The sequence below is a fragment of the Cladosporium halotolerans genome (genome assembly GCF_011745625.1).
Source record: "Cladosporium halotolerans strain TM138-S3 chromosome Unknown Sca22, whole genome shotgun sequence".
In the NCBI taxonomy this organism is placed as follows: domain Eukaryota; kingdom Fungi; phylum Ascomycota; class Dothideomycetes; order Cladosporiales; family Cladosporiaceae; genus Cladosporium; species Cladosporium halotolerans.
The window spans coordinates 391,803-409,492 of NW_027191473.1; the positions used below are offsets into that span (position 1 = coordinate 391,803).

Below are 17,690 nucleotides of genomic sequence, written 5' to 3' on the forward strand. Positions count from 1 at the left end.
CCAGTCATACCTCGATTGTATTCAACTGCTGAAAAGCATCCGGTCTCGCATCGCGATTTCGGATTGAAAAACCTAAAGCAACAGAGCGGACCAGACAAACTATCCAATATGGAATGCGATACCGCGCCAAAAAGTGCGGACTTGTTGCCACCAAGCATGAACAGTGCTAAAAGATCAGTCTGTATTGTCGGGGCCGGTCCAGCCGGTCTTGTTGCAGCGAAAACAATCGTCCAAAGCGGCCAGTGCGATGTCACGATCTATGAGAAATCCGACCGGCTTGGTGGAATTTGGGCTTTGGACGAAAGCTCCGTCGGCGAGTACCTGAGCCCATTCACGCCTACCAATCTGTCCAAGTTCACAGTCGCCTTTTCCGACCTCTCCTGGAATTCTGTAGACTTCAATGGCGATGGGAAAGCCACTGGACCTCCGATGTTTCCGAGAGCCTGGCAGGTTAACAAGTATCTCGAAGCTTACAGGCGGAGATATATCCCCGATGGAGTGATCGAGTTCGGACACGAGGTGACAGCTACTTCTCAAATGAAACAGTTGGCAGTCGGAGCAAAGCCTTTCTGGCGGATTACAGTGAGGAACCGACAAGGCGATGAGGAAGTCAAGAGCTTCGACAATCTCATCGTTGCCTCTGGCTTCTTTTCTGCTGCGCGGCCTTTGCAACAAAACGTGGCAGTGGGCCTTGATAACTTGTCAGTAAAGACCATCCACAGCTCCCGGTTCCGAACCCTCGAAGACCTGTTTCCGAATGGTAAATCAGCTGCTGGTAAAGATATCCTCGTAATAGGTGGCGGCAATTCCTCCGGTGAAGTCGCTGCGGCTATCGCTTCCAGCCTTTCGAATGCGCAATGGTCACCGGAACCTGCGCAAGCGAAGAGGTTCGAGGGCTGCAAAATAATCCACGTAACACCCAAACCTCTCTATGGTATTCCTCCCTTCATACCAACAGACGAAAGCTCCACAAGCTATGTACCAGTCGATTTCCACCTCTACAATCTATCACGCAGGTTGCCTGGACCAATCGCTGGAAATGCAGGCCGTGTCACGGAAGACGTAAAGAACATGCTCCATGGCGCAATGAAAAGCATGCTTGGTGGAAATCAGTCAGACCTGGGAGCTGAAGCCCTGGTCGCTCCTGAGGGCAGTGAACGAGCAACCGTGCAGGTAGCACTGAGCGAGAGCTACCCAGAGTACGTCAGATCCGGGATGATCCAAGTTCTTGCCGGTCATGTCTCGAGCATCGACGCGAGAGACGAAGACACTGCGATGGCCAACGTCAAGAAGGGCGAGAACACCCTCAAGCTTGATAACATTGGGGCAGTCGTATACGCAACGGGCTACAGCCCCGAGACGGCTCTCCAGCTCTTTCACCCGAGCGTGAAGAAGGCACTGCATTACGACCCAGATAGCATGCGGCTACCTCTGATTCTTGAGCGATGGCAGACAATGAAGAGGTCGGGTGAAGACGACCACTTGGCTCTCATTGGGTTCTACGAAGGTCCCTACTGGCCCATCATGGAGATGCAAGCACGTCTGACTGCCGCACGCTGGTTCAATGATGAAGAACTCCCGCAGAAACCGTACGAGCAGGCCGCAAAATTGCTCGAGCTCCGTCAAGCGATGAAGGACCGCGCGCTCGATATTCCCCAGTACTGGTTTGGCGACTACCTTGGCTACATGGAAGAGCTCAGTTCGTTGCTCCACCTCGAGCGCAATGACGGCCAGTTCGCGGAACGAGAGGGAGCCGTCTCCCCATCAAGATATCTCTCTCCAGCTGACGACAAAGCCGAAGCGCACAAGACCATGGTCGACATGCACAACGTCTGGAACGCATGCCGGAACGACGGCAAATACGTCCCGCGTGCCGTCTTCCGCGCCCTTCACGGCAACTGGGATCTCCATCGCCGGATCACTAGCAGCAAAGGCGCTTTCCCCTCCGGCGTCTTCACTGGCACCGCGAGCTTTCACACTCGCTTTCCGACCACGGACAAGACAAAGCAGGTGTTCGACCTCGAGTACATCTACATCGAGTCTGGTACCTTCACGCCTGCGACCGGCCAGCCCATCACCGCCAGCCGCCGCTACGTCTACCGCTACGCTGAGTCCACGGACAAACTGAGCGTATGGTTCGTGAAGCCAGACCGCAATCTTGAGGTCGACTATCTGTTCCACAATCTCGCTTTTGCGCGGCCGGAGGAGGCGAGAGAAGAAGGTGCGTGCGTGGCCAAAGCGGACCATCTGTGCGTGGATGACATGTATGATACGCAGTATCGGTTCCCGATGAAAGGGATCGCACTGCATAGCTTCCAGGTGTCGCATACTGTTAAGGGGCCGAGTAAGGATTACGTGGCGGTGGCGGATTACAGGCGTCCGGAGAAGAGGAAGTGAACGATTGATAGTAGCTTGGGCCATGTATACGAGAACATCTAGAAACTTGAGGGCATGATTCATACGAGAGTCAGGTGCGACAGCATCGTGGGCATAGAGAAGGCAATAAAATTGAGCTGATAGAAGACGAAGGATAGCCATGAGGCTGTCAATAGTTTCCAAGATGAAGCAAAAGGTTGTATCGTGAAATTACTCATACTTCGAAAAAAAAAAAGCCTCAAAGAACGATGCCAAATGGCTATATTGTCAAAGCCTCAGGCTCACCTCCCAAGCCCTCTATGCCCTGTGCACCGTAGACCGTTATAGGAACGGCGATCTCAAAAGTCTCCGCCAACAAACGTTCCTTCGCTAACAGATTTAGCCCTCTATCATCTCTGCCAACTTCCTCGAGTAGTTCCCTGTCCTGCTCTTGTCCATCGTCTAACCATGATACTGTTGCCGGCTGCCGCTCGGTAGTAAATTCAACACGAAGCCGCCAAACTAGACTCACGCCAGTCGTCTCGAAAGTCGGAGCGGCATGGGGCGGAATGGCCAGGCTGAAGCTGATCGAGCGGGCGAAGAGTGAATTTTCGCGTGCTGAAGCGTGGACTTTGCGCGTCACTCGTTGGATGGAGGAGCTGCTCCGGAGAGCTAAAGAGGGATCCACGCGCTCTGCCGACTCAAGCTCGAGGTTTACTGAGTACGTCGATGTCTGCTCGCGATCTGCCGATGTAGCCGGATCCGCTGTGGTGAAGTCGATAGTTCCAGTGACGGTTTCGCCGAGGCGGTAAGCTGGCCGCAGTAATGTGACAACGGCAACCGGGTGGCCTGAGCAGGCGATGTTGAAGCGGTTGGAGCTTTGCGATGCTTCGGACTGAGCTGCACGATTGGAGCGAAGGATAGCGAAGTCGATGATTTCTCTGACGCTGGTCGGCTGTGGTTCTGCTATGCTTTGTCTACGTGATGTCGAGGGCGACAACGCCGGAGAGATAGGTGATGTGGGAGAAAGGAGGATGGCACTGTCCGCAGCAGGCGAAGCCAGCAGCCTTTCGGTGTAACGCAAGAAATCCTCCAGACCTTGTTTAGATGGCTTCGCTTTCGGGTCCGCTTTGGTAGGGAAGGAGGGAAAGGCCTTTGGTGACGAGGGTGATATAGAGATGCTCCCAGTCCGTGCCGAATCTTGCAACAGAATATATGGCGACATTAAGTCGTGACCTAAGACCCCTCCGCGACTGTTAACGCTTCCCAGGACGCGGAATGGAATCTCGATCTGTTTGACGGGCTGCCCTCCAGGTCTCTGAATGCCAAGAGAGATGTGGTAAGACACTTTAATGGCTCGTCCTCGGTAAGATGGCGGCAGGCCACGCGGTAATGCGAATCGATAATGATAGCTCTTGCTTTCCCCGGGAGCAAGGCAAAGATCGACGAAGAGTAAGCTCTGCGGCGTGGAGAGCAGCGGTACGGTCTTCGAGCTCGCTGCTGCTTTCATCTGCGCAATGGAGCTCATGTCATCGCCGCCGAGTAATCCACCTATGGATTCGCCAAGGTTACCCCAACTAAACGCGCCGAACATGCCAGAGGCGCGTTTCGAGCTTCGCTCAACACCAACAACTCCACCACCACCCTGAACACCTTTCCTTTTCACGTCTTCAAATGGCGCTGCATTTACCAAGCTACCATCAAGCGCGAAGTGCCCGACGGTCTGCGCATGGCCCATCATGAGCGTCTCAGGCTGCGCCGGAATATGATCGCTAGGTCGTCTGATCTGAGATGCCTGGCGAGAATGCGCCTGTGATGGCAAAAGCCTTCCATTGGGCTGGTTTTGATAAGGAAGCTCCGAAGCCAGAGTTTCGTCACTGTGATTGCTCGTGCTGTAGAACTCGCCACTGCTGCGAGGTGTACCACCAGCCGAAGATTCCGTGATCACTCGAGAGATAGGATGGAGGCTGCCCATGGAGCCAGGCCAGGCTTCGGGAGGCCGAGGAGATACACCGCGATTCTGACTAGAATGCATGTTGGAATGTGTTCGGATCGGTTTTGGCGGAGAAGGCTGGGGTGTAGGCCTGTTCGCTGCAGGCTGTTGTCGCGGAGGGAATTCGAAGTCCGGGCTAAGTCCCCCACTCATTGCACTAGGGCTCCTTCTATGGCCCCCTGCTCTAGGTGTGAAATCGGCGGAAACTGTTCCCGGCCTACGCCTTGGGGGTTGTAGCGGACCAGGATCCGTTTGTCCTGGAGTGCCTTGGGGCGTAAACGATTCATACAGAGGTGAAGGCTGCCTGAAAGACCCAGATCCAGAACCTGGAAAGGCGTAAGGCGAAGGCATCGGCGGCGGTTTCGAAGTCACTTGAAGACTCGTGCTCCGCGTGTGGCCCCTTGCCGGTCTCTTGCTTGTGGGAGGCGGAGCGACCGCGCGACCTTCGCTAGGCGCTTCACTACCCAGAGACATGATGGACAAGGACCGCCCATGGCCTTTGGCAGGTCGCGCTGAAGTCGGTGTTCGACTCGGCATCGGGGCACTGTGCAAGCCTCCCGTGTATGAGCTTGCTCTTGAGTGTGCGCTCGTTACGTTGAGTGACAGACTAGGTCTATGGCCTCTACCGCTGGCAGCCTGTCTTGAACCTGAGAAGGACGGCGCCCAGCTTGCTTGTGCAGTGCTGGGAGCAAGCGAAGATCTTCTACTGGCAGTAACTGATGGCGCCCTGGAGAAGCCATTGGACTGGGGTATATGTGCTGCATCCTCCTCTTGGGGCTCCTGACCAGGAGGCACGGCTACATTTTGGAAGGTGATTATACATTCGATATCCTCTCCGGCGTAAATGCTAGGCTCCTTCCAGTGTACGAATGCGCGGATGTTTGAGGGCGGCGGCGGAGGCATAATGGTCGAAGTAAGAGAGCAGCTTGATGCCGCTTAGAGCTGTGCATGACATGGTACAAACTCCAGCATGATCGTGCTTCAAGGGCTTAGCGAGATGGCGGTATCATTATGAGGATCGTGTCGCTGTAGGCGTTCAAGCGCAGAGCTCAAAAGACGCCCGACTCGAGTGACATGACGATGTCTTGGGGGGATGATCGCCCGCATGGATGCGCAAGCGCTCATCTCGGCAAGCCCGCTTTCCCCTGCCAGCCCACCTCTCCCCAAAGCGGAGGTCCACATACGAGGGATAGCACCATGTCTCCTGGGAAAGCCGGTCTGCATTACATGTATATCTGTCAAAGGATTGTCATATTGGTCCATAATCACATGAGACCACTGATGTATGCAAAACAGAAACCCTAAAATCGGATTTTCAGCTCAAGACTAAAGTACTGAGCAAATCGAACAGATGAAGAAGACGTTAAACGCTGCGAGTTTGGGCTCAACTAGCATGCCAAAATACTGCGTCTTGACGCAAATCGGTGGCCTCGTATGCCCCCTAGACATCACATGTTTTGCTTAGCGTAACGAAAATCACCTGTTGAATGGCCCGCCTATCGAATACCAGTCGAATGACCCGAAACCTCGTGTAGGTTATGTTGCCATACCAAATCACACGGCCCAAGTTCAATGACAATCATGAAGGGCCATTCCAAAATGCAACTTGCGAACACTCAATTTATTTGAGATCGTCCCGTAAGTATTCAATAGGAACTACCATTGGAACTACCAGAGTAACCGATATCATTCGAACATGCCCCTCGATGACGCAGTGTGTTAACAAATGACATTTTGTAGTCTCACGCGCTTGAGAAGGATGTATTAAAACGCGGCCTATCAGATCAAAAGATTCGATGGTTCTGTTGCTCGACTTTAAGGTTGCGGCTAGGCGACGGTGCACACGAAGCGTTTGCAGGTGCCTCAGGCCGCCAATACACTGCGCTTGGCGCTCGAAATTCCATCTCCACAACTCGAACTTTCTGCCTTTGCTGTGCGCTGCTCGCTCTCGACCTGACAAGCGACCTTCGAACCACCAGCCGGCCACCACACGTCGACCCGACAAGATGAAGTTGAACATCTCCTACCCGGCCAACGGCTCTCAGAAGCTCGTCGAGATTGAGGATGACCGCAAGCTGCGTGTCTTCATGGACCGCCGCATGGGTCAGGAAGTCCCTGGCGACTCCGTCGGCGACGAGTTCAAGGGCTACGTTTTCCGCATCACTGGCGGCAACGACAAGCAGGGCTTCCCCATGAAGCAGGGTGTCATGCACCCGACCCGTGTGCGCCTCCTCCTCGGTGAGGGCCAGTCCTGCTACCGCCCCCGCCGTACCGGTGAGCGCAAGCGCAAGTCCGTCCGCGGCTGCATTGTCGCCGCCGACCTGGCCGTCCTCTCTCTCGCCATCGTCAAGCAGGGCGATGCTGAGCTCCCCGGTCTCACCGACACTGTCCACCCCAAGCGCCTTGGTCCCAAGCGCGCCACGAAGATCCGCAGGTTCTTCGGTCTCAGCAAGGAAGACGATGTGAGTACCTCCAATGAGGCTCTATTCCTCTTCGCCAGCCCGTCTCCGTGCCTTTTGGCTGCGACGGGCTGAGTCTGAGAAAGTACAAAATGCTAACGTGATTGTGATCCAGGTCCGCAAGTTCGTCATCCGTCGTGAGGTCCAGCCCAAGAAGGAGGGTGCCAAGCCTTACACCAAGGCCCCTCGCATCCAGCGTCTGGTCACTCCCCAGCGTCTCCAGCACAAGCGTCACCGCATCGCACTCAAGCGCCGCAACGCCGAGGCCTCCAAGGACGCTGCCGTAAGTCCAAGAGCTCTGCCAAAGGAAAGACGAGTACAACCACTAACACTACGTTCAGAACGAGTACGCCCAGATCCTGCACAAGCGTGTTGCGGAGGAGAAGGCCAAGCAGGCCGAGTTCCGCAAGCGCCGTGCCTCCAGCATGCGCAAGTAGATATTTCTTGCGTAAGGACGGGTGTCCATCGTACCAGATGTTCAATCTGGGCCGGCGACCTGCGCCAGTGGTCATGTCGTTTGGGGGCCAGCTTGAGTCTGCCCGTTCAGCACGGTTTTGCCTGTAGTAAATGGGCGCAAAAAAGTAGACGGAGTTGGGCTCTTTATAGCGACAATCAATGGCGGCCTTTCACGCTGCTGTACTCGATTTTTTTGATACCCTGAGCTTTTTGTGAATACTTGATCAGTCCTTCACTTTCACTATTCTCGCGTTCCCAATGCACTTAAGCAGACTCTCGTCATGCTTATGAACGCGGAAATTCACTGTCCTATATTTTGTGTCTCTTGCTTCCATTCAGAAAGGCAGCATTTCGGCTGACCTTCCGTGCCGACCCCGCCTTTGCCCGCAAAAAAATCCCGGTCCGACATCATGCCTCAAGGTTCGTAAAGCCGCTTTGCGACTGTATACTTTCCGACATGATACCCCGTTGCTCTAGCCCGCAACTCACCATATTGGCCGGACATGGCTACCAACTCGATCAAGCTCCTGACTGGCAACAGCCACGGTCAGCTCGCCAAACTGGTGGCTGACCGCCTGGGTATCGAGCTGGCCAAGATCATGGTCCTGCAATACTCCAACAACGAGACGAGCATATCGATTGGCGAGAGTGTGCGCGACGAGGATGGTATGAGACCTTGAGTGGGCCCGATGGTAGAGAACGAAGGCTGACCGCACGCCTGCAGTCTTCATCATCCAGTCCACCGAGTCGCACAGCATCAACGACCACATCATGGAGCTCCTCATCCTCATCAACGCCTGCCGCACCGCGTCCGCGCGCCGTATCACAGCCGTCCTTCCCAACTTCCCGTATGCCCGCCAGGACAAGAAGGATAAGAGTAGGGCTCCTATCACCGCCAAGCTCATGGCGAACATGTTGCAGACGGCCGGCTGCAACCATGTCATCACGATGGACCTGCACGCAAGTCAGATCCAGGGCTTCTTCAACGTCCCCGTGGACAACCTCTATGCGGAACCGAGTACTCTCAGGTGGATCCGGGAGAACCTGCAGCCACAGGACTGCGTGATCGTCTCGCCCGACGCTGGCGGAGCGAAGAGGTAAGGACTGACAGCTGTCGGCGCACGCCGATATGCACATCTGCTGACATACACGCAACAGAGCGACCGCCATCGCCGACAACCTCAACGTCGGTTTCGCGCTCATCCACAAGGAGCGCGCGCGCCCCAACGAGGTCAGCCGCATGGTGCTGGTCGGCGACGTGAAAGACCGCACCGCCATCATCGTCGACGACATGGCCGACACCTGCGGCACGCTGTGCAAGGCCGCCGACGTGGTCATCGAGCACGGCGCCAAAGCCGCCATCGCCATCGTCACCCACGGCATCCTCAGCGGCGACGCCATCCAGAAGATCAACAACAGCAAGCTCAAGCACCTGGTCGTGACCAACACCGTTCCTCACGAGGAGAAGAAGAAGCTGTGCGACAGGATCGTCACGCTTGACATCTCGCCTACTGTAAGTCGTCCTGACTTTGGAATGCCCAGAAATGATCGTACTGACTCAACCCCAGCTCGCCGAAGCCTGCCGGAGAACGCACAACGGCGAGAGCGTGTCTTTCCTCTTCAAGCACGCGCCCGTCGACTAGAGATGTGTTCTTGTGTGGCCTTCTTTTTTTTACGATGAAATTCATACGCCTTGGCTGATAAAATATCGGGGTGATCTGGAGTTTGTTTCTTTTTTGGGACGAGCGGCTAGACTCGAAATGCAGTACCTGAACAAATCTGTATTCTTCTCAGAGCCGCGATCCAGCTCGCATCCCATCTGTGTGTTGAACAAGATTTGCGACGTTGTTTTCTTCATCGTGGTTTGCAACTGGGACAGCGTGCTGCTTCCCTCGCGCAAACAATAGGTTCTCGACCTCGGTCGAGAAATTTGCCTCATTGTGAAGTCTGCTTGTATCAACCATCTCCGTAGGCGCGCCCAGCTTCGACCACAGAGCGTCTGGGTTGGAGATTGCGGTACGGAAGGACCTGCTGATAGACGAATCGAGTTGGAACACATCAGTGTCGGTGGTAGACCGGCCTGACGGTGGTCTGAACCTGGTGTTGTTGTTATTGTTGTGATGCGACGGGGAGGAAAATCGGGCTGCTGGCCATATTGGTCGAAAGGAGCCACTCGTCGGCGTTGTGGATGGTCGGCGTAGCGAACTCAATCCTCAATGATCATGCTGATGCGGTCGAACTGGAAGAGTCACTTTCGACTCGCGCTGGTGAAGTCAACATGCTGGCGTTGGTCGGCGGTCAACGACGTCGGGAGCAGCTGACGCCAACGATGAGGTTTTGTCGGCGGGAGAGGTCGAAGAACAATGCCGTGGCATCTGAGCAATCTCGCCTCTACAGAGCGCCGACTCTCAACCGTACACATACGACTCGGAACCTTCCTCGATTGCCCACACAGCCAGCCATCCAGCCATGCGTCCGATGATCGATCTCATCTACAGCGTGCTCCAGGGCCGTCCGTTACCTGTACGGTTCCCGAAGCACGCGACGACGCAAAGAGTCTGGAAATGGCTCCAGGAGCAGGTAAAAGCGTGGCGCAGTCTCAGCAATGTCGCCCGTGAATGCGACTCTCGCCCAAAACCGCTTCAGCGGCATTTCAACTCTACAAGAAATACCATCGAGTCGCCGCGAGCTCCCACAGCTTGCTGGCGTCCGGCTCGAAGCGTGCCGCGCTGCCCCTCTCTCTCTCTCTCTCTCTCACACAGCACGCACTGATCTCCAGAATCCGAAGGAGACAGCGTATGCATCCGTGGATCTAAAGTACTGTGTGTAGGCCACTCGCTCGGCAAGCCCCGCCCGGATCGTCCTCCCTCCCACCAAGTCCCTTGTTGTGGCAGTAAAGCAGTGTGGCTGGTGCGAGCGAGGGCTTCGCCGTCGGAGTCTGCCCCCGCGAAGCGAAGCGACGTCCGAAGAAAGCCCCAGCTGGCGGCGCGGAGCCCCGGCGTGACCCACCCCACCCGCCGCCTCTGCTGTAAGGCTGCGGCTGGACTTCACGTCTTCGGCCGTCGGTTTTGGGTGCGCGCAACGATTTCAACGGAGAAGACAGATTAAGGTAAGCATGATAAGAGGCGACGGCGAGGGAAGCGTTGAGGGTGATGGTTGACTTCTTTGCAACGGCTCTGCTTCGAGGACGGGCGCGGGAGTCGACGAGTTGTTTAAGAGTGATGATGCACGAGATGGGAGAGAGACGGTGAGAAGCAGTGGCATTGGTAAACAGAGCAAGTAACCCCAATCTCCCCTCGTTGCTGAAAGCGAACAAAAGGGCGATGGTCAAGGTATCGTCGCGCGTAATTCAAGAGAGAGAGAGAGACTTATCATAAAAAGTAATCAACAAGAGACGACACGAAAAGTAAAGCCAGCGTCCTTCCCAACTCCTCGCCCTCCGATTCCCGAAAAAATCCCGATTCATGTCCCAGCGAAGGGTATCCATTCCGTGTTTTTTCGTTGCTCGTGTGCGGGCGTTGTTTCCTTTGTTGAGAGGGTATTAAGCGGCTTTGAAGAGGGATGAAAAGACATTAAGGTTTTGGTGAACCGCGGAGGGCTCGGGGTGTTGCTGCGCTGCACTGCATTTACAGAGCGAGGAGCATGATGGCGGCGGCGCCGATGAGGCCGGGGGCGGCGGTCTGCATGGCGGCGGCGTTGCCGGAGTCCGAGGCTGCGAGGAACGTTAGTGGATGGGTAAGAGAATGGGAGAATGGCACGACTTACCGGCTTCGCCAGCAGAGCTGGTGGCCTCAGCAGCACCCTGGGTGGCCTCGCCGCCGGCGGAAGTGGCGCTCTCGGAAGCGTCAGACGCGCCGGAGGAAGCCTCAGAGGCACCAGAGGAGGCGGCAGACGAGGCGTCAGAAGCACCAGACGCGGCGCCGTCAGTCGCAGAGGAAGCGGCAGATCCAGCAGTGCCGGTCATGCTCATGCCAGCAGCGCCGAAAGCGCCAGCAAGAGCCTCAGTGCCGGAGAGGGTGGTGGAGGAGCCATCGGCCTCAGCGACGACACCCTGGCCGGAGGGAAGGGCGCTGTACTGGGTGCCGGAGATGGAGGTGGCATCGCCGCCGGCAGTGAGGGTGTTGGCGCCGATCGCGTAGCCGCCGTTGCCGTTGTCGATGGCAGAGATGCCAGACATGGTGGAGTTGCCACCGTTGCTGCTGCCACCAGCACCAGCAGCGCCGGTCTCGGTCGCATTACCGCCGGCAGTCATGGTAGAGCTAATGGAGGGTCAGCATTGGAGGTTTGGACGTCTCTTGGGTGCCATTCGACTCACGTCATGGTGGCAGTTCCGCTGGCGGAACCAGAACCCTCAGTCGAGCTAGCAGAGCCAGATGCGCTGCCGGAGCCGGAAGCGAGGGCACCTGAGTGGAAATGTAAGCTTGATTGTCAAGAAGCGGAGATGGGCGGATTTGCTTACCCTGGCAGTACTGGGTGCCGAAAGCAATGACAGTGCCAGCATCTTCAGAGCTGCAGGCCTCGTTGGCGCAGTCGCGCACACCGTAGCCGAAGTTGGGCTCACGGCAGTAGCACTGAACGTCACCCTGGGCGCAGCCGAAGTTGTTGTTCGCAATGCCGAGCATGTTGTTGATGCAAGTGCGCTAGAGACGCGAGTCAGTACGCGACTTCGAAACGAGCGTGACGTCGACGCAGGAGCCATTGAGGTGAACAGAGTCGTTGGCGCGAAGGAACATGGATTGATGACTCCATTCACCAATGGCTGCGCGATTCGGTTGGAGCAGCACTTACACCGCACTCGGGGAGAGAGTCGAGGCTCTGGGCAGCGACAATGGCCGCGCCGGCGGCGACGAGAGCGAAAGAAGCCTTCATTGTGAGGTGTGGTTGATGATCGACTCGGTGGAGGTGGAGTGAAGGCTGGTGGTTGACGCAACGGACGGGTGTGGTTGGGGAGTGGTGTGAGGGGAGAGAGCAAGAGTGATACGTGCGGCGCGAGTTGGGTTTATGGCCTGGCGGGCTCGTGGGCGGGCGACGTCAGGGCAGCGGTGGGCATCAGGCCGCCAGCGAATGGTCAAGCATGGACGCGCCGGGTGCCGCACGGGCTGCGGTACATGGCGATGCTGGGCCTGGCGCTGGATCTGGCGCTCGGCTCGCCGCCGTTAGAGTGTGCGGACGCGCCGTGTTTTTCGCACGCCCGCGGCCTGCGCGACGGCGGCGGCGCCAAACAGGGCCCAGAGCTTGTGCGCGGGCGAGTGTCGCGCCCCTCGAGCACAGGTGGGAAGACTTGGAAGCTCAGCGAGCTCCCACCAGCTGTGCCAGCTGTGCCAGCTCTCCGCCCGCTCTCTGCCAGCTCTGCCAGCGCCCGCCCGCCGCACCGCTTGGGCCCTGCTGCAGGTACGCACAGGGCGCAGGGTGGATGCCAGTGCCGCGCCGTGACTTCACTCCGCGCCTGGCCACTCCTGGCCACTCCTGGCCCTCCTACGCCTCTCCTACGCCTCTCCATCTTCCCCGCGCGCGCCAATCGCACATCCCAGGCAGTCCGCCCTGCAGCGCCGTGAAACTTGCTTTGGCCCTGATTGCCGCCAAACTCTGGCCCCGACTCACACCCGTGCCCTCGCTCCATGCCGTCATCCTGTCTCGTTGCGACCGCTCCGATCGCGCGCGGCCTGATCCTGCAGAGCGAAGCGTCCATCCATCGCCTCACCAGATCGCCCGCCTGCAGTCGCCGATGCGCCGCGTTTGCCCACCCACGAGCCCTGTGGCCCGCGACTGCGCTGCCATCCGACGTCCGACCCGTTTCGAGGCACCCGCCGGGAAATGACCTGGGGCGCCTTCACGTGGGACCGAGTGCCCACTGTCTCTCCTCGCCGTCTGGGCCATAAACTTGGCACGTATAAGCTCGTTTGCTCGTTTGCCAGCGAGGCAAGCCGGCGCCGGCACGCCCGCCAGCGAGCAAGCACCCCAAGCCAGCAGGAGAGCCGAAGCGCCAAACTCAATCCCGCTTCCTGCGGCCACACCCGCCGCGATCGCCAACCTTGCCAATCACTCGCGCATGCCCTTTGCGTCGACCAGCCACCGCACTCTGCTCCGCCGCATGAGCAGAACGCCCACCCGTGGTCCAGATCAGCGCAGGCGGAACTCTTTCGCCCTGCAATGTAACGTGACTGCGCCGAATGCCTCGGGAAAGACCATGACCATCGCGGCCAAACCACCAATACTCCACGGCGATCTCTCCACCTCGATCTCAAATCCCTTCTCGAGCTAGCAAAAGAGACTACAGTACCTTACCGGGGTGCCGCCAGAAGCTGGGTAGAGTACATGTGGGAAAGTACCACAACGTCGCGCGACACGCCCCTTCGCAATCTCCCCCGCACGCGCCCGTTCGCCTATCACCACCCTCCTACTCCCCCAGCGCTCCCCTGACCCGATACACAACTCATCCGCCTAATGATAATAGATCTCAACCCGCCATCCAAAACCACCACCGCGGGCGCAAGGCCTCCCTTTTCCAACGTGATTGCAGGTGCAGAAACAAATTTCCAACCGTCTCCTAGCGCGCCACGACCCCGTGGCCTGTTTCGCCCTGCTCGCACCTCTCCTGCGCCCACGTGCGGCGCAGCGTGGAACAGGCGTTCGCAGCCGCCTTTCTTCTCACGGGTAAATCCCAAGAATCCAAATCAAAAACGAGGCAGAACGAAGTCGGGTGGCTGGCGATACCTGCGCCCTGCCTGTTGCGGCTCCGTTCGTCGCGATCGCAGGCCGAGCTGCAGCCGCCCGTGGCGCTAGTTTCTTCCCTCTGCGTTAGTCGTCTCGATTCGACTCGCCGGCTCGCGCGAAACTCACCTCTCTCATCACATGCTTCGATAGCGAGTCAAGCCACGGGTCATGCGCGCGAGCATCCTGTGGCTGTGCGCGCGTCGATCCCCGTCGATTAGCAGGCTTTCTCGGCCTCGCCGGGATCGCAGGGCAAGCCACGCCCGCGGTCGGCAAACGCTGGCTGTGGCTGTGCGCTCAGTCCCGCCTGTTCGGAGTGTCTTTCGGCCTGGATGGTCGGCGTCGCCGTGCGCGAGTCAAGCGTCGCTTACAGATACTACTGTCTATCGGGGAGTCAGCTCGTGGATACCGCGGTGTGGAAATGCTGCGCTGGACGCCTTGTCTTGAAGAATCTGAAGACCGACGATGCATTGGCCACGGATGCTCTGGCGCCTGATTGAGGCAATTAGACGTGTGCAGATTGCAAGGCAGATCAGATCAGATCAGCCTCGCTAAAGCAAAGCAAGGCAAGGCAAAGCGGATCACGCAAACGAGCGCCGAATGCCGGGCGGACGGGACTGCCCTGCTGACTGCTGTGGTTGTCGCTCAATCGATTAAAGGTAGGCAAGTCTATGCTACGGCAAGGACACAACGCTATGCATCTCTAAACGCATTCTGCTGCGCGAAGGCAGCAAAATCCATCTTCCCTCCCGCAGCCCTCTGCTGCTGCTGTCTTGCTTGAGGCTCGTCTGTAGAAAGACCCAGCGGATCGCCGCTCGTCGCCTGTTCACTTCCCTGCGCCTGCATTTGAACCTGCTCCGCCGAACTCGTCCCACCACCCGCATACCGCGCCAAAACATCCACGTCCGTTTCCTGCGACGCCATCGCCGGTCGCTTCAGAACATCCCCTTCGCCGCTCGACCTGACCGCAGGCGGCGCAGGCGCCGCGGACTCCTCTTCAATCATCCCCCCAACCTCAGGCACACTACTCACCGGCGCCGCCGCTCCCACACTCGCAGCCAACACCTCCGCCGCCCCCACGCTCGCAGACCGCGCCTCCGGCCCCGCCTGCGCCGGCGCCTGCTCCAGCGCCCGCGGCACATTCATCTCCTCGTCCTTCCGCCCAAACAGCATGCTCCACCACCTCACCTCAACCTCCCTCTCGACGCCTCGCCTCCGCGGGAAAAGCAACGGGTCGTCCCTCGCCTTGCCCTCCACGAACTCCGCGTTCGTGAACTCCGCCCTGCGCGCGCGGAAGTATCCCCACACGGACGGCAGCTTCTGGTGCTCGGGCGCGGCGCGCTCGCGCTCGCAGTTGAACAGGAACTCGCCGTACTGGCCCGCGTAGACTTGGTAGTAGAGGCGGCGCAGGAAGCGCTCGTTGAACTCGAAGGCCGCGGGGTGCTGGTGCTGCAGCTGGAAGACGGCGTCGAGGAGCTGGTGGAAGATGGGGGAGACTTCGCGCGGGTCCATTGTTTTCTTTTCGTCGGCGGCGGCGGGGGCGGGTTTGGGGGTGGAGTTGGGCGTGCTGTGCAGGAGCGGGTTGGGAGGGAGTGGGGGAGGGGAGGTCGGGCGGGAGTCGGGCAGGCTGTCGCGGCTCGCGTTCGGCTGCTTGAACAGGCTGCCCTTGTTCTTCTCGAACCAGCTCTTCGCGCCCGAGAGGGCTTTCGTGCTCAGCGCTTGGAGGTTGTTGGGCTCCGAGCCGCGGTCCTCGCGGCTCCGAGCCGGCGCGATGCGCTCGTTCTCGATCTCGAACCACTTCTCGCTGCCCTCGATGCCGTCGCGGTCGCGGAACTTGTGCCCGAACGACAGGAAGTCCTTCTGCACGAGCGTGATGAAGCCGTCCAGCGTGCGGTAGTGCGGGTCCAGCATGATCTGCGCCAGGGCTGAGATCTGCGACGTGCGGTCCCAGCCGTCCGAGCAGTGGACCAGGACGTGGCTACCGCCCAGGCCGACCACGCGCGCGACCATCTCGGCGCCGTCCAGCAGGCCGCCGATGTGCGTCAGCCAGGCGGACTTGCGCAGCAGTTCTTGGTTGGGGGGTAGGTCGAGGTAGTCGCTGTTGCCGAGCGACTCGATCACTTTGTCCAGCGAGGAGCGCATCACGTGGATGTTGGCGATGTTCAGGAAGGAGACTTCGATCGGCATGTCGTTGTGGCCCGCGTAGTAGGCTGGGTTCTCGATGCCGCCGCCTGTGGCTCGGTTCGCGAGCATGTTTAGTTTGGGCCGCGCGTCTGCGATTACGTTTTGGCGTGTGCTGCCGTAGATTCTCTTGCGGGGGGTGACGACTTGGTCTTCGAAGCTTTCGTCGAGGGCGGATTCGCTTTTGCTGAGGTGGAGTTTGGAGACGTCGGAGTCGAGCGCGTCTGCTGCCCCGTGGTCTTCTGTCGGTTGCTGGGACGGCGAGTCTTCTGGTGATGTTAGAGGCGGCGTGTGACTTGAGAAGATGGCAGACACAAGCCGCTCGTCCTGTGGATTGCGTTTCCCCTGCATGCCGACCATCGGCTGCGAGGAGCGCGTGATGCTGCCGCCGTTTGAGTGCAGATATGCGAGTGCTGGGATTCGGGCTTTCTTGCGGAACGTCCCGCCGTACTTGAGCATGTTGTCGCTGACTGTACGTGGCACGCAGAGCGTGTTCGGGTAGGTCGAAGAGTAAGAGTAGTCCTGGTTGATGTCGCTGATTCGCCATGCTGCCCCAGGGCCCTCGGCTGCTTTGGGGCTGATACCCATGCGAGCGAACTCCCGCCGAGCATCGTAGGGTTGCCCGCCGGCGGCTCGCTCTTCGGGCGGCGGTTTGAAGTGGAAGGCGTAGAGCTCGTTTACCTTGTCTACGCAGCAGCGGCTGCGGAGGCTGAAGAAAGCCTGACGTGCCGCTTCGTCGGCGGTTTTGTCGGATGTCGTGGGGTTGAAGTGGAATGCTAGGATTTGGAAGTCTTTGCACCGGAGGCGTATGGCGGGTGGTCGGCCGCTGCCGCCTACTGTTGAGAAGTCGACCCCTGAAGGAACAGGAGAAGCAGGTCTTCGTGGCGACGCGTAGGCGGAAAGGTTAGCGGAGTCGGTGGATGGCCTTGCAGAGTAGCTGGTGCCGTATGTTGGCGGAAACATCTCATCGTCATCGTCGGTCGAGTCGAAGCTGTTGTCTATTCCCGGAGGCCGTAGAGCTGCATTTTGCGCATGGCTTGGTCGCAGGGTGCAATGGCTGACTAGGGGATAAGGAATATAGACTTCTTTGGAACGGGGCTTTGGTGTCTTTGATTTGCTCGAGCCCTCTGTTCTGACGGCGGTGGGCTGAGATCCGGCATCGCCAGCGTTGGTATTCGAGGCAGGTTTAGCACTCTGTACGTCTGCCGTGGAAGAGCCTCTGCTATGGCCTTGCGCGGTTTGTGCTGACCCGTTGCCATTAGGTGGGCTACCGGGATAGTAACTGAAGATGAGGTGATGGCGCGTGAAGTATAGAGTGCCATTCTCGGGCTTGCCGCGTCGATGCAAGCTGACATTCTTGAAACGCAAATCTTGCGAATCGCCGGACCCTCCCGCCATGTTTGCGGTGTATTTCTTCAGGCTCTCTCGTATATCGAGTCTACTTTAGCTGCTGGTCTGTCGCCGAGCTCCGGTTGTGTCCAGCGTGGCAAGCCGGGTATCCTCGGCGAGATTATCGGTAGTGTCCCCCTCAGATG

General features: G+C 58.3%; 6 protein-coding genes across 6 annotated transcripts; 3 read left to right on the forward strand and 3 right to left on the reverse strand.

The window, feature by feature from the left end:
- Nucleotides 1–108: 108 nt before the first annotated feature.
- Nucleotides 109–2,397, forward strand: WHR41_06240 (uncharacterized protein; the record flags this gene model as incomplete). The annotated part of the gene is made up of 1 exon (XM_069374845.1): nt 109–2,397. The coding sequence occupies one exon, from the start codon at nt 109–111 to the stop codon at nt 2,395–2,397; it is 2,289 nt and encodes a 762-aa protein (XP_069228121.1).
- A 238-nt stretch (nt 2,398–2,635) lies between these two features.
- Nucleotides 2,636–4,390, reverse strand: WHR41_06241 (uncharacterized protein; the record flags this gene model as incomplete). The annotated part of the gene is made up of 1 exon (XM_069374846.1): nt 2,636–4,390. The coding sequence occupies one exon, from the start codon at nt 4,388–4,390 to the stop codon at nt 2,636–2,638; it is 1,755 nt and encodes a 584-aa protein (XP_069228122.1).
- A 1,885-nt stretch (nt 4,391–6,275) lies between these two features.
- rps602 (40S ribosomal protein eS6) lies at nt 6,276–7,451 on the forward strand. Its single transcript, XM_069374847.1, has 3 exons — nt 6,276–6,810; nt 6,923–7,090; nt 7,149–7,451. The coding sequence occupies exons 1-3, from the start codon at nt 6,355–6,357 to the stop codon at nt 7,242–7,244; spliced, it is 720 nt and encodes a 239-aa protein (XP_069228119.1). The 5' UTR covers nt 6,276–6,354; the 3' UTR covers nt 7,245–7,451.
- A 251-nt stretch (nt 7,452–7,702) lies between these two features.
- Nucleotides 7,703–9,065, forward strand: WHR41_06243 (Ribose-phosphate pyrophosphokinase 2). Its single transcript, XM_069374848.1, has 4 exons — nt 7,703–7,929; nt 7,988–8,360; nt 8,422–8,776; nt 8,832–9,065. The coding sequence occupies exons 1-4, from the start codon at nt 7,767–7,769 to the stop codon at nt 8,904–8,906; spliced, it is 966 nt and encodes a 321-aa protein (XP_069228120.1). The 5' UTR covers nt 7,703–7,766; the 3' UTR covers nt 8,907–9,065.
- Nucleotides 9,066–10,508: 1,443 nt separating this feature from the next.
- WHR41_06244 (uncharacterized protein) lies at nt 10,509–12,332 on the reverse strand. The gene is made up of 5 exons (XM_069374849.1): nt 12,052–12,332; nt 11,723–11,903; nt 11,579–11,666; nt 11,029–11,522; nt 10,509–10,975 (listed from the first exon to the last, which is right to left on the reverse strand). Exons 1-5 carry the CDS (start codon nt 12,130–12,132, stop codon nt 10,890–10,892), a joined length of 930 nt encoding a protein of 309 aa, XP_069228117.1. The 5' UTR covers nt 12,133–12,332; the 3' UTR covers nt 10,509–10,889.
- Nucleotides 12,333–14,667: 2,335 nt separating this feature from the next.
- WHR41_06245 (uncharacterized protein) lies at nt 14,668–17,553 on the reverse strand (the record flags this gene model as incomplete). Its single annotated transcript, XM_069374850.1, has 1 exon — nt 14,668–17,553. One exon carries the CDS (start codon nt 17,551–17,553, stop codon nt 14,668–14,670), a length of 2,886 nt encoding a protein of 961 aa, XP_069228118.1.
- Nucleotides 17,554–17,690: the final 137 nt, after the last annotated feature.

Bases quoted from the DNA above. Each gene is read 5' to 3' on its own strand.
- rps602 (XM_069374847.1), top strand. From the start codon at position 6,355: ATGAAGTTGAACATCTCCTACCCGGCCAACGGCTCTCAGAAGCTCGTC. The intron at 6,811-6,922 runs GTGAGTACCTCC...ATTGTGATCCAG, and splicing joins GTCTCAGCAAGGAAGACGAT to GTCCGCAAGTTCGTCATCCG. The intron at 7,091-7,148 runs GTAAGTCCAAGA...CACTACGTTCAG, and splicing joins AGGCCTCCAAGGACGCTGCC to AACGAGTACGCCCAGATCCT.
- WHR41_06243 (XM_069374848.1), top strand. From the start codon at position 7,767: ATGGCTACCAACTCGATCAAGCTCCTGACTGGCAACAGCCACGGTCAG. The intron at 7,930-7,987 runs GTATGAGACCTT...GCACGCCTGCAG, and splicing joins GAGTGTGCGCGACGAGGATG to TCTTCATCATCCAGTCCACC. The intron at 8,777-8,831 runs GTAAGTCGTCCT...ACTCAACCCCAG, and splicing joins CGCTTGACATCTCGCCTACT to CTCGCCGAAGCCTGCCGGAG.
- WHR41_06244 (XM_069374849.1), bottom strand. From the start codon at position 12,132: ATGAAGGCTTCTTTCGCTCTCGTCGCCGCCGGCGCGGCCATTGTCGCT. The intron at 11,904-12,051 runs GTAAGTGCTGCT...TCGCGTCTCTAG, and splicing joins ACTCTCTCCCCGAGTGCGGT to CGCACTTGCATCAACAACAT. The intron at 11,667-11,722 runs GTAAGCAAATCC...ATTTCCACTCAG, and splicing joins CGGCACCCAGTACTGCCAGG to GTGCCCTCGCTTCCGGCTCC.